At 35.3% G+C, this 13,912-nt stretch overlaps 1 protein-coding gene across 2 annotated transcripts in view; it reads left to right on the top strand.

Moving 5' to 3' along the window:
- Positions 1–13,912, top strand: part of CASK (calcium/calmodulin dependent serine protein kinase) — a 149,938-nt gene that overhangs the window by 95,002 nt on the left and 41,024 nt on the right. For both annotated transcript variants that reach the window (XM_010163449.1, XM_029083886.1), the window contains 2 exons: positions 11,767–11,844; positions 13,124–13,204. In XM_010163449.1, coding sequence (XP_010161751.1) covers positions 11,767–11,844; positions 13,124–13,204 — 159 coding nt within the window. The remainder of the gene's footprint in view (positions 1–11,766; positions 11,845–13,123; positions 13,205–13,912) is intronic.

The following is a 13,912-nucleotide window of genomic DNA, read 5'->3' as shown; positions in this document are numbered from 1 at the left end:
CTCACAAATCTTGAATAACACTTCCACTTTGTTGGTGCTGGGAGCTTTCTCCAGAATAGTATTTCAGTCTACCCATACTTTACATTAAAATACCCAAAGGCAATATAGTAACAGCCCAGTAATCTGTGCTTCTATCTTTGAAGTCAATCAGGCTTCACTGCCTGTTACTTCCAGTTATTCAAGTAGTTGTCTGGTATATGTTGACTGTTCTTTGTACTAATGAGCTCATTGCAGTATATTTGTATACTCAGTATATCACTACAAGAAGTTTACATGGGAGAAACAAAAATGGTTTTAACTCCAACATTAGCCCCTTCTGGTGCAAGATGCGATCAATGTCACAAAGCAGGTGAGAAGCTATGTTCTTTGCCAACCCTCTGTAATTAATCATTGTGGATTTAACTAGTTTCATATGGATTCTGTATCCCCCCTGGAATTAAGTTTGTGGTCATTAGCATCCTTTTCTTAATGGTGATCTAACCCTGAAGAGTAAATTCAACTGACAGAATTGAGAATGAAACCTAGGAGTCTGTGGTTATTCTGTGGCGTGTGTCAGGGTTTTGTCCATGTAATATAACTCTTTTTATAGCTCTTCCTGTGGTGAGGGATTAGTTTTTCCTGATGTTTATAGAATTTTAGAATCATTTAGGTTGGAAAAGACCTTTAAGATCATGGGGTCCAGTCGTTAACCTAGCACTGCCAAGTCCACCACTAAACCATGTCCCTAAACGCCACCTCTACACATCTTTTAAATACCTCCAGGGATGGTGACTCCACCACTTCCCTGGGCAGCTTGTTCCAATGCTTGACAACCCTTTCAGTGAAGAAATTTTTCCTAATACCCAATCGAAACCTCCCCTGGCACAGCTTGAGGCTATTTCCTCTTGTCCTATCGCTTGTTACTTGGGAGAAGAGACCAACACCCACCTTGCTACACCCTCCTTTCATGTAGTTGTAGAGAGTGATGAGGTCTCCCCTCAGCCTCCTTTTCTCCAGGCTAAACAAACCCAGTTCCCTCAGCCGCTCCTCATCACACTTGTGTTCGAGACCCTTCACCAGCTTCATTGCTTTTCTTTGGACTCGTTCCAGCACATCAATATATTTTATGCTTTTTTTTATCTGATCAGGGGCTTGGTGTCATCTTTAAAAGATGGTTTGCCATGTTTTTTTATAAGATCAGTTTCAGTTAGATATCTGATGCAGAAAAAAAAAATTACTATTTTACTGAAATAATAGGATTTTTGTGTCCTTGAAATTACAAATATGTTAAAGTATTTTGTGAAATAATGATATAAGCCCATGTCTTCCACTGGTACATTCCAGAATGAGAGTGGAGTTTTTTTATTGGGACCATTTAATTTTGTTGTGTTGATTTTTCAGCTTCTGTGCTTGTTTCCTTGGTACTGCTATGTGTAAAGTAGTACCTTTATCTCATCCCAGTTTTACTTCTTTCATCTTTCCAAAAGAAGTTAAAATGTTTGCAATGTGAACCAAGAAAAATCTAGTTTATGATACAGGAATGGTATTGAGACCCCCCCCAAAAAAAAAAAAATACTGGAAGGACTTGTGGTAGAGAGTTCCTGAAATAGAAAAAGATTAGATGGCATACTGAAGATGTCTTGTAGTGTGTAGTGGAGGACTGAAAGGTACCATGGATATCTGCAGTCAATTCATGGCAGCAGAAATTGAAGAGTTCCCACCTCATTTGAGGATACAGGAAGACATCTTAGTCACTCTACTTAAATCTAAATTTTTGTTTTGTCACTATAGTTTTAAAGTGTAGAATGTATTTTTTTAAGATTCAATCCCAGACTTTGCTTATCACACTTTCCAGTTTGACAGAACATGTGTTTACCTTATATCTATATCTATGTATATTCTACATCATAGCATATGATGTAGAATTTTGCTAAATTGGAACCTCTTCCTCTTTGGCAAGCTACGTACATGTACTGTCTGACTTTTCTTTTAACATCTGGTATCACTTGTTGAGAACTGCAGCTTCAACAGTCAGTAGAATTTTTATGATGAGTATTAATATGGGTTTTTCTTAAAATATGAGACAAATTGCTAGGTTAGAGTCCTAAATTACAGTGAAATATAATGCCGTTAGATACGGGAGTCTGGACTCATACATTAATGAGACATTTAGGGAGATCTGAAATTAAATATAAGGAAATAATGTCTTGTATGATTTTGAGGAGTAGCATAACAGTTTATTATCAGTACTTCTGTGACACAATTTAAAAAAAGGGGAGGGGGCAAAAAAAAGACTTCTTGGTAAATATGAAGCAAAACAAGAGGCACAATTTAAAAGGATGGTTGTGGAAAAAAACACATGTACGTTGCACTTTATTTTTGTAAGAATATAGTCCTTTCCTCAGCTCTTTTACCTCTGAAGTGTGAAGGCTTTGGATTTACAGAGTAATTGCATAGCACATGGTAGTTTCTGCTAAAAAGGAATATGTTCTACAATAGAGCTAAAATTTGTTCATAACTCACATATGCTGAAGGTAAAAAGTTAGCCCCTTGCAAAGAAATGGAACACACAAGTCAGATATTACTCAACATCTTGACACTTGACCATGTGGTCTGAACTAGTACAAGCATAAGTGTGTTTTCAATCTGCTTTTAACTATAACTTTTTTAAAAATAAAATTAGATCAAAGACTGATTTAGAACAAACTGTGAAAATATTTTGTATTCTATGAAGACTGTAAAAAGCAATGTTCTGTGTAATACGCATAAGTAGAAATATTTCCTTTATACTTTTAAAAGCTAAAATTACTGCTTGTCCAAACTGGCAGTGTAAGAACTACAGTTAAAAAATGGTTACACTCACATATATAAGCACAGTGGATTTAGTGTATGGAGCTGCACAGATTTCTATAGTCCTATTTTCAGATTGAACTTTGTGTGATTTCCCCACAGTTCATGGCTGCCTGCAGTTTCACTACAGAATTGCACCTATTGCGAGAATTTAAATTTGGGTACATTTTTAAAGTTTTGGTCAAAAGATCAATACAACAGATATCCCAACATTTAGCTGCATAACAGAATGGAAAACCTTCCCAGTGCCCTATATCTTAACCTTCTAGTTCCCCTGGTGTTTCTAAGCATACAAAATACATCATTGTAAGATTTAGATGATAAAATATTGAGTGGTAACATACGTAATGCCACTTGGCATCTTTGCCTATTGCCAACAGTTGCAAAGGGCTGGATGCTTTCCTTCCAACCAAATTGCTACCAGACCCTGTGAAGCCAGCGAGGAGGATTTCTTTCTGGGTTCCTTTTTACCCTTTGGATTACTACGAAGGCAATGCATACACAGTCCTTTGGCTGTGCACTTCTTAGGGCTTTGGAGGATGTGTTTACCTTCTGAAAGGAAGCCTACAATCATTTCAGGGTTCCTCCTTAATAAAACAGATACCATACCTGTCACCTTCTTTCCTTTAATTTCTATTCATCCTCAGTAGAATAAACTTTGATCATTTGTGCTCTACTAAGATACTGTTCTGGCAACTTAGTAGGACCACATCTGGTGGGCAGTGTTTGTTGTTTTTATTCTAGCAGTTCTGGAAGTAGATCAGTTAATATATTTCCTTATTCTCCAGTAGTAATGCATTAACCACTAAGAAACATGTAGTATCTCTACGTGCATCAGAAGTGTGGTCATTAACAACCTGCTAACATTTATTAAACATTTTCTGGTTGGCATTTAGCTTCATTGGTATGTCAGTTTTGTGTGGTCAGAGTTTCAGGTTCTGTGTATGCAATACAATGAAATTTGTCATTCTTAATCTCTAGAAGACAATTGTTTTCCAACTGTGTGCAGTGTGAATTGAACTAATACACAGAGAAAAATGTTTTGTCCACTTTCGTTGGATTTCCTCTCTTCTCTCTTTCCCCCAAAAGTTAAGTTCTTGATTTAAAATAAAACAAGTGAAGAAGCCTAAATGTGAAATGATCCAAAAAAAAAAAAAAAATGAAGCAGCTTGGAGTAAAAGTTGAAATTCCATTGGGTCGATTGAGTTTACTTGTCACCATTTTTCCTTACCTGTTGTTGTAAGTAAAGTCATAAAAAATGAAGTGGTTTATGTTCATTTCTGACACAGGTAGCAGCAAGTGTAACTCTGTTCTACAAGTAACACATTATGAATATGTACGAATGCAGATTACTTTTAAAAACAAATTACAGTTGGCCTATGTTTTGCATACAAAAAATCCTCTAAAATGTAAAGGAAGAATATGTGTATTTCAGTTCTATCACATAAATAATCAAAATTAAAGTGAAAATTGTGTTTCTCTATGCTACTATAAATTTTTCTTTACATAAATTTGATTTGTTGCATGAACATGAGTATGTAGAAAGAAACTGAGTATTTCAAATTAGCATGACCTTTGTAAGGGTTACGGAAAGTCTGAGTGCCTGAAGTAACAAGCTGCAATGATGGCAGCTGTCAGTTCTGTGGCATGACAGAAGCAAACTCTTCAGACAGAATCAATTCAGACTGTCTTGTTCTGTGAGTACTGTGTCAAGGAATCTTCGTTTTAGCTGATAAACTAAAGGTTTTCTGAAACCTTCTATTGAAGTAGTTTTGTTCACTATTTTAATGTACAGCATTTCACTGAGGAAGGAACTTGGATGCAAAGGTGGATCATGCTCCTGTTCTACAATATGTGTATCGCAGAGAAAAAAGTTTGAAGCTGTGGAGGGCTGTAACCCTAGAGCTGGAGTGCTCTAGAGGTCACAAAGTAGAGCCTTAAATATGCTTCCGACTTTCATACGGGATGGGACTGTAACATGTGCTGTAGAATTATGCTGGGAAATGAATGTTAGGTCACTGATGCTAAAAAGGGTAACAGTGAGCTTCAGGCACAGTGAAAAACAGAGAGTTTAAAAGAACAAACTGTCTTTAAACAAAGTTGAAGATAAAGCCTCTGCTGACTGTGACCTTGTTATTCAGTGTGTTTTCCAGTAGGATTTGTTACCTTCAGCAATGTGTTTCCTTGAGGGTGTAGAATCCCAAGGAAAGAGGCACTCATGGGAGGGTTATAACCTATTGCTTGAAAAGGGACGTGTGAAACAGAACTGGCAGAAGAAAGAATTGAGTGGTCTATCAATTATCTAATTGGCTTTCAATTTTAGCACTTCTTTGATATTACTGCTTATGAATATTATTTAATTCAGTAGGTCATGGGTTTCAGACTTGCAGCACATGAAACCTCTAGGGTAAATGGAGGACCACGATAGGGAGCTGTGAAAGGTAGCAGAGCAACAAGCCTGTTTGTTAGTAAATGGTGCTGTGCAAGGGGCAGCACCTCCAGTTTTTAGAAGGTATAAAAACCTAAAAGTGATTAAAACCAGTCCTCTAATATCACTGTGTTGCGTGTGATTATACGGTTCAGAAAGCAAAAGTCAAATACATAGGGACATGTTTTAATGATTATTTTTAGATGTTTCAATTCGGGATTTAATATCTGAGGTTGGCAACACAGTATATGTCTGTCTGAATTAAAACTGAATCCACTGCAAAATTTGTGTGTATTTGTGTTGAAAGATCCTGGGGTTTTTGCTCTAGCAGTTCAGTAGCTCTTGCTTTACCAAAAGTTTGTCATTTGCATCACAGAAACTTGCAGAAAATTTTGGACAAATAAAATGCTTACTGATTTCACTGTGTAATCTAACTTTGATTACATTCAAGATTAGACCAGGCAGTGAGGCTAAATTTCAGCTAGTTGTCATGTATCTATATTTCTCAGTGTGACATTGAATGGGGGGTGTGTTCGGACAGTATTCTGACTCCTCTTACAGGAAATGGTTAAAAAGGAATTTCTGCACATCTGAAAAACTAGTCAGAAGGGAAGAGTTTGTTATTTTGTCTCGCCTGCCTGATTGTGGATTAGGCTTTGGGCTGTCTGCTTTGAAATATCAGAAGAAACGAGTTCCCTTTATACAGGCAGAAGACAAAAAGTCTCGATTCCTACGAAGAAAGCTGGTCAACTGATAGTGACGCTGCTTGACATGTTGTGGGTATTTTTTTCATAGCATTTGTGTTCTAGCATGCAAAATTTAAAGTTAAACTTGTCTTTTTAAGAAGCAGTACTGTTCTGTTAATTAGCTGTACTGTCAATGTATATTTGTTGTATCAGGTTTTGTTAATATATCAGATGTGATTGTTAACCTTTTCTAGAACAAGGTCTTAATTTTTATTTTCTGTGTAGCACATGCAGAAGAACTGGTGCTGAGGACTGAGACAGTTGCAAAGTACTCAGAAGTCTGGAAATTCCAAAGGTTACAATTGCTGTGGCATTTTACAAGAATATTTTTTTAAAAAAATTATTAGAAGTTTTTAATTGTTATGTTTATGCTTATTGCTGAATGAAGTTGTTGGAGGTTGGGCTGCTGGGAAGAGGGGGCAGAGATATTTACTATCACTTCAAAATAGAGCATCCCAGCAAAAAGAAAGCCCATCACTGGGGCACATACAGATTTTGCCCTGCTGAAAATCTGTTGGTATTACATAGAAAAGCATTCTGTCTGTTGAGGACTGAAGGAGTGAAAAATGAACCAGTTAATTCTGTTCCACAAAAAACCACCTTTGGTATGGTCCCTAAAGAACTTAGGGTTGCAGGACTGCTGAAAGACCACAGCATTGTGAATAGGCTGGTTTTCTGTGATTAAAATTGTGTAGCTAACTGCGCATAGTAATGTGCTCTGTACCACAGGAGTATATAAAGCCTGGCTGTAATTGTCATTAATGTTTACTTTAATCTATGGTGTGTGCGAACAGGTTTCATGCAGTTTTCTTTAACATTTTGTAAAACATTCATGTAAAGGTGTGTTGGATTCTTGTGTTCTTGTTAATGTGTGTAAATGAACCTCTAAATTCACATGCTTTCAGAGACAAATTATGGAGCTGTAAATTCCTTCTTCTCCTATGGCTATTGTTTAAGTGCAAAAATATTTTAAAAGTGTTGCAAAACAGTCTTTGTTCAAAGATTGCAAAGAAGGTAGGACTGCTTCGCCAGTTCTGGTGCATTAATGCATAGTATAAGCTTTGCTCCTCTTACCAGCTTCTGCTGTGTCCTGGCAGAAAGCTTCTAATCATCTTCTGTAACCAGTAAAGACTGATTGTTGTTAGAGTTAATGTGTTTTTTGAAATAGGCTTAATAACATAATGCCAAAAAATTCTACCCAGACTGAACAGAGTTACTAAAATTGGAAATGTGATACAAAATAATGCCCTGGATTCATCCTCTGTTTATATGAGTACATACCAAACAAGAACCATTTTAGAATCAGACTTTTATATATATATATATAAAAAAAAAAAAGCTGTGAAAGCATTGTTGAAATTATATATTGAAAAAAATAAAATATAAAGCAACTACTAAGAGGTACTAATACTTCCTTTATTTCTGGGTTTATTTATTATTACTTGATGTATTTTTAAAGATACATATCTTGAGTTGTTCTTATTTTTGCTTTGATTACATAAACAGTTAATATAGAAATAGTACTTATGATGCAATCTGGTACATAATATTATTTTAATTTGTCCTAAGGATGCATTGGAAATACATAAGGCATGTGAATCTGAACAAGATAAATGGGGTATTGCTGTGTATGTATTTATAGATTTGAAAACAGTCTTGGTTTACTGTCTTCAGTGTGTAATAATTGCATTTGTCTTGTGTATTGTATTTTGTTCCACTACGCTCCAAAATAATTTTGTGTTACAATGCATTATATCAGAGAGAAATTGTGTGGCCTGAAGAGAAGGTTGTTTCCATATGAAATGTGAAAATTCTCACTGGGAGAGTTTGTTAACAATTCTTGTTGTCTGCACTAGGAAATTTTTCTGTTGCTAACATGAAATGTCACTAACAAGTACAGATGTTTTGTTGTTAAAAAGGGCTTAAAAACAGTTTTAGGTCAAGACAGTGTTCACCATCATTTCAAGAACCACAATTAAAACCAAAGAATTTGTGGCCCGTCTATGAAAAGACAAAGAAACCTTGACATGATGAAAGTCACGGTCAGCTCCTCTTTTAAAAGTAGTTCAGAGCACAGAGATAGTAACAACTAGCTGAACATCTAAAGTGTGTTTAAAAAATATTGTCAAGAGCTGACAAACTACATTTTTCTTTGTGTCATTTGGATTTTCTCGTGTGGAAATCTTCCTTGACTTCACTTACAAAAATAAATCTTTCACTACTGCTATTGGCTCCCTTTAGGATAATTCATAAAACACTGATTTTATTGATATAGACATCATTTTCAAACAAATTACAAAATAAATTATTTACACTTAAATTTTAAAGCTTAATCTGTTGTTTATGGAATATGTGGCTAGGAGAAGCAATTTTAATTATGTAGCCTGGCCCCCTTGCAAGCTAAAAAGTCCAAAAACTAACTTGAATTAGAGTATACTATTTCAAGAATGTCTGTTTGTTATTTTTGAAAATTCCCAAGAGAGTAAATCATTACACTCTTAATAACCCGCAATGTTGATATTTGTGCTTTAATTCTACTCTGAATTTGTCCTGAATGCTTCCTTTTACTTGGATCAAGTGATAGTTTTGTCATTTATACTGAATTCCCTTATATTATGAGACTTCTGTCTTCTGTAAGCATTTTATAATATACTAGGGGGAGAGATTATTTTTTTGGGAAGCTTTTTCTGAGCCCTCTCTGCCTCTTGACATCCTTCCTGTATTTTGAACGTAGAACTGTGATCTATTGTGGACATGCCACAAACAGATATAGCAGTCTTGTTTCTTAAATGTCATTATGGTGTGGCATTTGGCTGTAGTCTTCTCTGGGAGAAACCCATGCATAGCTGAATTTATGCTTTCTGGCTGCCTGAGATTTCTCCCTTCCTCCTGCCAAGATAGTTCTCCTCTTTTAAGTATTACTTGTATTCTTTGTTCTTAGATGCATGATTTTTATTTGGGCAGAAAATATGCTTTTCTTTTTCCTTGCATGCAGAGGCTAAAGTGATGGTAACCCAATTAAACAAATGTAGAAGTGTATTTCCTTTTTTCTTAAATCAGTATACCTTCATTAAATGTCCCTGGTTTTAATTAGGAATTTACCATTTAGAAATGCAGTTCAAGTTGGAGAAGTTCAAGTTTCTTTTCAGATTTATTTTGTTTTGTTTGCTTCTTGCTTTTAGAGTTAAGGTTGAACAGAATTTTAGAGAAAAACATACTCATGTTAAAAATATAATGTGGTGTAGGCTGTTTGCATAGTTTTTCCATTGAACGCTGAAATGAGTGCCTTCCACTATAATGAGCTTTGGAGGTAGAGTACCCAAGAAGATTCTGTAGAAGAGGTCTGCTCATGCTAGTGAAGCTACCAAAAATACATCTTACTCTAGCTGAGGCGGTCTTCTATTTCCAGAAACAATTAATGGATCCTGTATCTTGGGTAATATAGAGGCTTTGAGCCTTAATGCAAATAGGAAGGTTTTTCTTTTAAGTACTGTCAGTGTCTCTCCTAACGATTTGGTGCCTTGGAAGCAAATCTCAGTAAGTAGCGCTCCTGGAAGATGAAATTTTAAGTGCCATGCGTCAGCACGAAGGCACTACAGAAAAATAAATGCACCCTTGTTTAGTCTGAACTTTGCCTTGATTTTTTTCTAAACATTCTTAGAGGCACTTTGCTTCCTACTTTCCTTTTTGCTGCCTTCTTAGTCTCAGAAGATAACTTATCCTCTCCCATGATAATGAGAAAAAATTGTTTCTGTAAACTGCCAGTTGTTTTGGATCACAGTAACATAGTGACTTGAGTGGAATCAGCAACTTCAGTAACATAGCTTTTAGACAATTGGTAGAAATAACTAATAAATATATTTTCATGGTAACTTTTCTGTAATTTCATCAATCTCAGACAGGATGTGTGTGTGACTTCTAGAAAAATACATTCAATATGTTGGTTATCATGCATTTTTAACAGCTCTTACCGCGCTTTACTTGGTACACAGTGCTTGACACAGTTTCTTAACAGGTGTATAAAGGTGATACTTAATTTGGGGTTACTGGAGTTTGGGTAGGTGTTATTTACTTATTTAAGAAAAGGTAAAAATAAAGAATTGTGTATGCAACTAAAGTTTTCTCCTAAACTATAAGCTATCAGAAAGTTTTTATTTTAAAAACTTACAGCGGTCAAGGCTGCTTAAACTATTGAGTATAGCAGTGTTTTGGCAGCACAAGGTGAAGTTGTTGAATGTGGAAGAAACTTATTTAGCTTGACTTTTCTACTTTTTTTTCCCCAAGACAGTGGTATAACTGTCCTGCTTGCAATGTTTTTTGGAAGTGATACTTTTTCCTCTTTTTGTGAACAGATCTGAAATGTTAAACGTGTGCATTAGATTGTTAAGGAACACAAGGAAAATTATGATAGTATTGGATTGCATCTGTTGCAATTTACATCTCTGCTAAAACTAAATGGTATTTCATGTGACAAAGAGAAGAGGGCATTTCTGTAGCTTGACAAGATTCCTTTTTTCAAATGTCCAAGGCCGTCCTCAGCCAAATGATGGGGCTATAAGCTTCTCAGAAGCAGCTCCTGAAGACTCCTTGCTGAGCAGCCTAAATGGGGGGTTCTTATCAAATCATCCTTTACAGTGTTAGGAGTTGATGAAGGTGTTAGAATCCCTTGTGTATTTTGAATGTTTGTTTACTTACACTGTTTTGAATTGCAGTTGAATTTTGAGTATTTCCAAAGCTGAGATTCCACAATTTCCCTGGGCAACTTATTGCAGTGTTTCACCACCCTCACTGTGATAAAAACTTCTCTAATATCCTAAAAATAGTTATTTGTATCTCTTTTTTTGTCTTACATTTCAAAGAAGTAGTCCATAAATTTTTATAGGAATTTATTATAGACATGACCATCTTTATATTGCTTGAAATGGAAACGAAAAGTTTTTTATTTGAAAATGCTACTTAATTACAATGCCTTTGTATTCTTAAGTATAGCTTTATTTCTTTAAACTATGCACAATCTTTTAGGTTTGTATGAAAGACAGCCTGTAATATCTATCTGTGATTTGAAATTGTAGATAGATCTCTCTCCTGTTGTGTTTTGCACAGTTGAGGGCGTTTAAAAACGTTTTTTAAAAAATAATCAACCTGCAAGGTTTATGATTTCCTATTTAAATACATTGGCATTCTTCTGTCCAGTAGAAAAGCCTAGTAAAATAAGGGTACTCTTTTTTTATTAGCCATCTTTCTTGGAAAGGTTTGTTTTTCTCTTCTCCAAAGGCTTCGGCTTTTGTAGCTTTCTATCTTCAAGAGCATTTTCCCATATTCTGAGATGTATTTAAATTAGATTTGCATGTTTGAGGATTGATTTATTGAGAAAAGTGGGATGAGCGGATCAATTTGATTTTATAGCAGAATATATCATTTACAGCATTTATTCAAGATTCATAGGATCACCTCTAGTAGAAGAATATAGCTTCTGTAAATCTGTGGAAAAAGCATGGGAGGTTTGCAGAATCCCTTAACCTCTTGAACTTTCCCATGTCATCCTATGAACTCTGAATCTATGGCACTGTTCAAGTCAGGAAATGTTTAAAAATGCAAAGCCAAAACCCTAAACTGCTAGATTTTGTATACAAAACATCTGTGGGACTCACAGTTTAACAATCATCTTAATCATGGTAACATAAGCAGGCTATTGTTAGCACTCATCATTACTTCATATAAAGTAGCATATGATTTCAATAGTTTGTTTTCTTGTTATTTCAGCTTTATGACAAAATAAACACAAAATCTTCACCACAAATCAGGAATCCTCCAAGTGATGCTGTACAGAGAGCCAAAGAGGTAATGGCTTTAAAATACATTTTTTACTTTGAAAGTTTGATTGTATTTGAAGTGGAACATTTTTTTTCTTCATTAAGATACTGATATGTATTCTGGCTCAAAATCTGAATTATTTCAGCATTCTACCATTTCTCACTTAAGTTACATAGCATGTTGCATAAACTTGCAGAATTCCATTGTGTCTGTAAGGATTATATATATTACTCAGTTTCATCATTTAACCTTTGCTCCAAGAATAGCAGTCTTGAAAGGAATGCTTCTGTTGTGTAAATGCAATAGCTTTCATTTTCAATTTATATATTACTTAGTGACAGAAAAGATACGTTTCTAGGTATCAGCTTTTTAAATTGAAAAACAAGATTATCATAGATAGTTCTAAGAAGAGCAGACCTAGAAATGCAGTGAAGGTCGCCCATTAAGATGAAATATAAACAGACACAGATGTTCTTAATTTTTATGTCTGACAAATAGTATTCTGTTTGTTTATTGCAAGTACTGAAAAAAAAAGTCATGTTATATGTTATCAATAAAAGTACAGTTGTTGAAGGTAGTGTCCTGGGAAAACATTGTTTATCGTGGTATTAATCTAGAATGAACAGGAAGACTAAAACACTGTGTAATAACTGCAGTCACACTGATAGACACCCTGAAGTCCTATTCTGCAAAATTTTCCAGCAGTTAATCCTGGGAGGTGCGTCCAGAAGCCAAAAACTCTGTTATCACGTTCCAAGTAGTTGCATGTGGAAAATACAGGTGAAAGTATGAGGTTGCAGGCAAATGCATTCTGCCTCCTCCTTCCCCTAATGATAAGCTGAAGTATGGCTCAGATTTTATAAAATCTGGAGCTTGGAGGTGGGACAGCAGGTGGACCACCTACACTTTGCCTTTAACAGTTTCATTTGTGGACAAAAGTTTTTACTAGTATTTTTAATTCTGCTAGTAAATTTATTTTTTTAATAAGTTGAGACCTTCTGTGAAAGTAGCAATTGGTGGTGGTGATGTGTGTCGTCTATAAGTTAGTGCTTCATTTCTGTCTCTGTATATTTAGCTGCTGGAGGAATACTGTCAATTGAAAAAAAAGAACAACTGTTTCCTTCAAATTTCTGCTTTAATCTCTCTCAGAAAGAAAATTGAAATTAGGTATTTTATTCTCTTGAAGGGACAAGGGGGCACATTCTCCTAAGTCCTTTCCTGTCAAAAACTAGGGTTTTCATTGGTTTGATTAATAGCTTTATTTAAAAGAAAGTTACTATGCGCATTTTTCCTACTTGTTTTGCAGGTATTGGAAGAAATTTCATGTTACCCAGAGAACAATGATGCAAAGGAGCTAAAGCGTATTTTAACACAACCTCATTTCATGGTAAGCAAATACTACTCTTGTCAGGGTTTTTTGGGTTTTGTTGTGGGTTTTTTTTAATATTCTTTATAGTAGAAAACATAAGTTCCGTAAGTTCTCCCTAAAATCTGCAGATTATGAAACTGCATACAATACAATGTACCTAATAATAAGTATTTCTAATCTACTGGTCTGGCAAAATAACTTCTATTAGTACTGCTCTTGGTCCTTAGTACTGTGCTGAAAACCATCAGCGGTTTGGAGTAATCCAATTATGGAGCAGTTTCACTGTCTTTTTGCAGGGAGCTGTGTTGCACACAGAAGGAATAATTAATCCTTTCAGATGTTTATAGGTAGAGCTGGGGTCCCCCTTCTTTTTTCCAAGGTTGTCTTAGGATAAAGGTGTGTGAAGTCATGGCAAAATAAGTGTTTATTTAAGATTATTTTACAATCAATTGACAGCTTGTACAATCTAGTGAATTTGTGTTACATATCAACTCCTATTGTGTCTGTTTCACAAACCTGATTTGTGGGCAGTAATTGTCCTAAGCTCGGGGATTTGAGCGCTCTAATAACTTGTTTCCAGTTACTGAAGTCCAGTCTTTTGAAACTGCTTGAAGGATTTCTTTTGTTTATGCTGCAGATGAAGTTCGTAAATTCAGAAATAAAAGTACTTGCTTAAATCTGCTATACACTATTGTCAGTTTAAAATCATGAATTTGACTTTCCCTA

This window comes from Antrostomus carolinensis, unplaced genomic scaffold (assembly GCF_000700745.2).
Source record: "Antrostomus carolinensis isolate BGI_N321 unplaced genomic scaffold, ASM70074v2 scaffold2172, whole genome shotgun sequence".
Classification (NCBI taxonomy): Eukaryota; Metazoa; Chordata; class Aves; order Caprimulgiformes; family Caprimulgidae; genus Antrostomus; species Antrostomus carolinensis.
The sequence above is the reverse complement of the archived record's forward strand: the minus strand, read 5'-3'. Positions and strand labels throughout refer to the sequence as shown.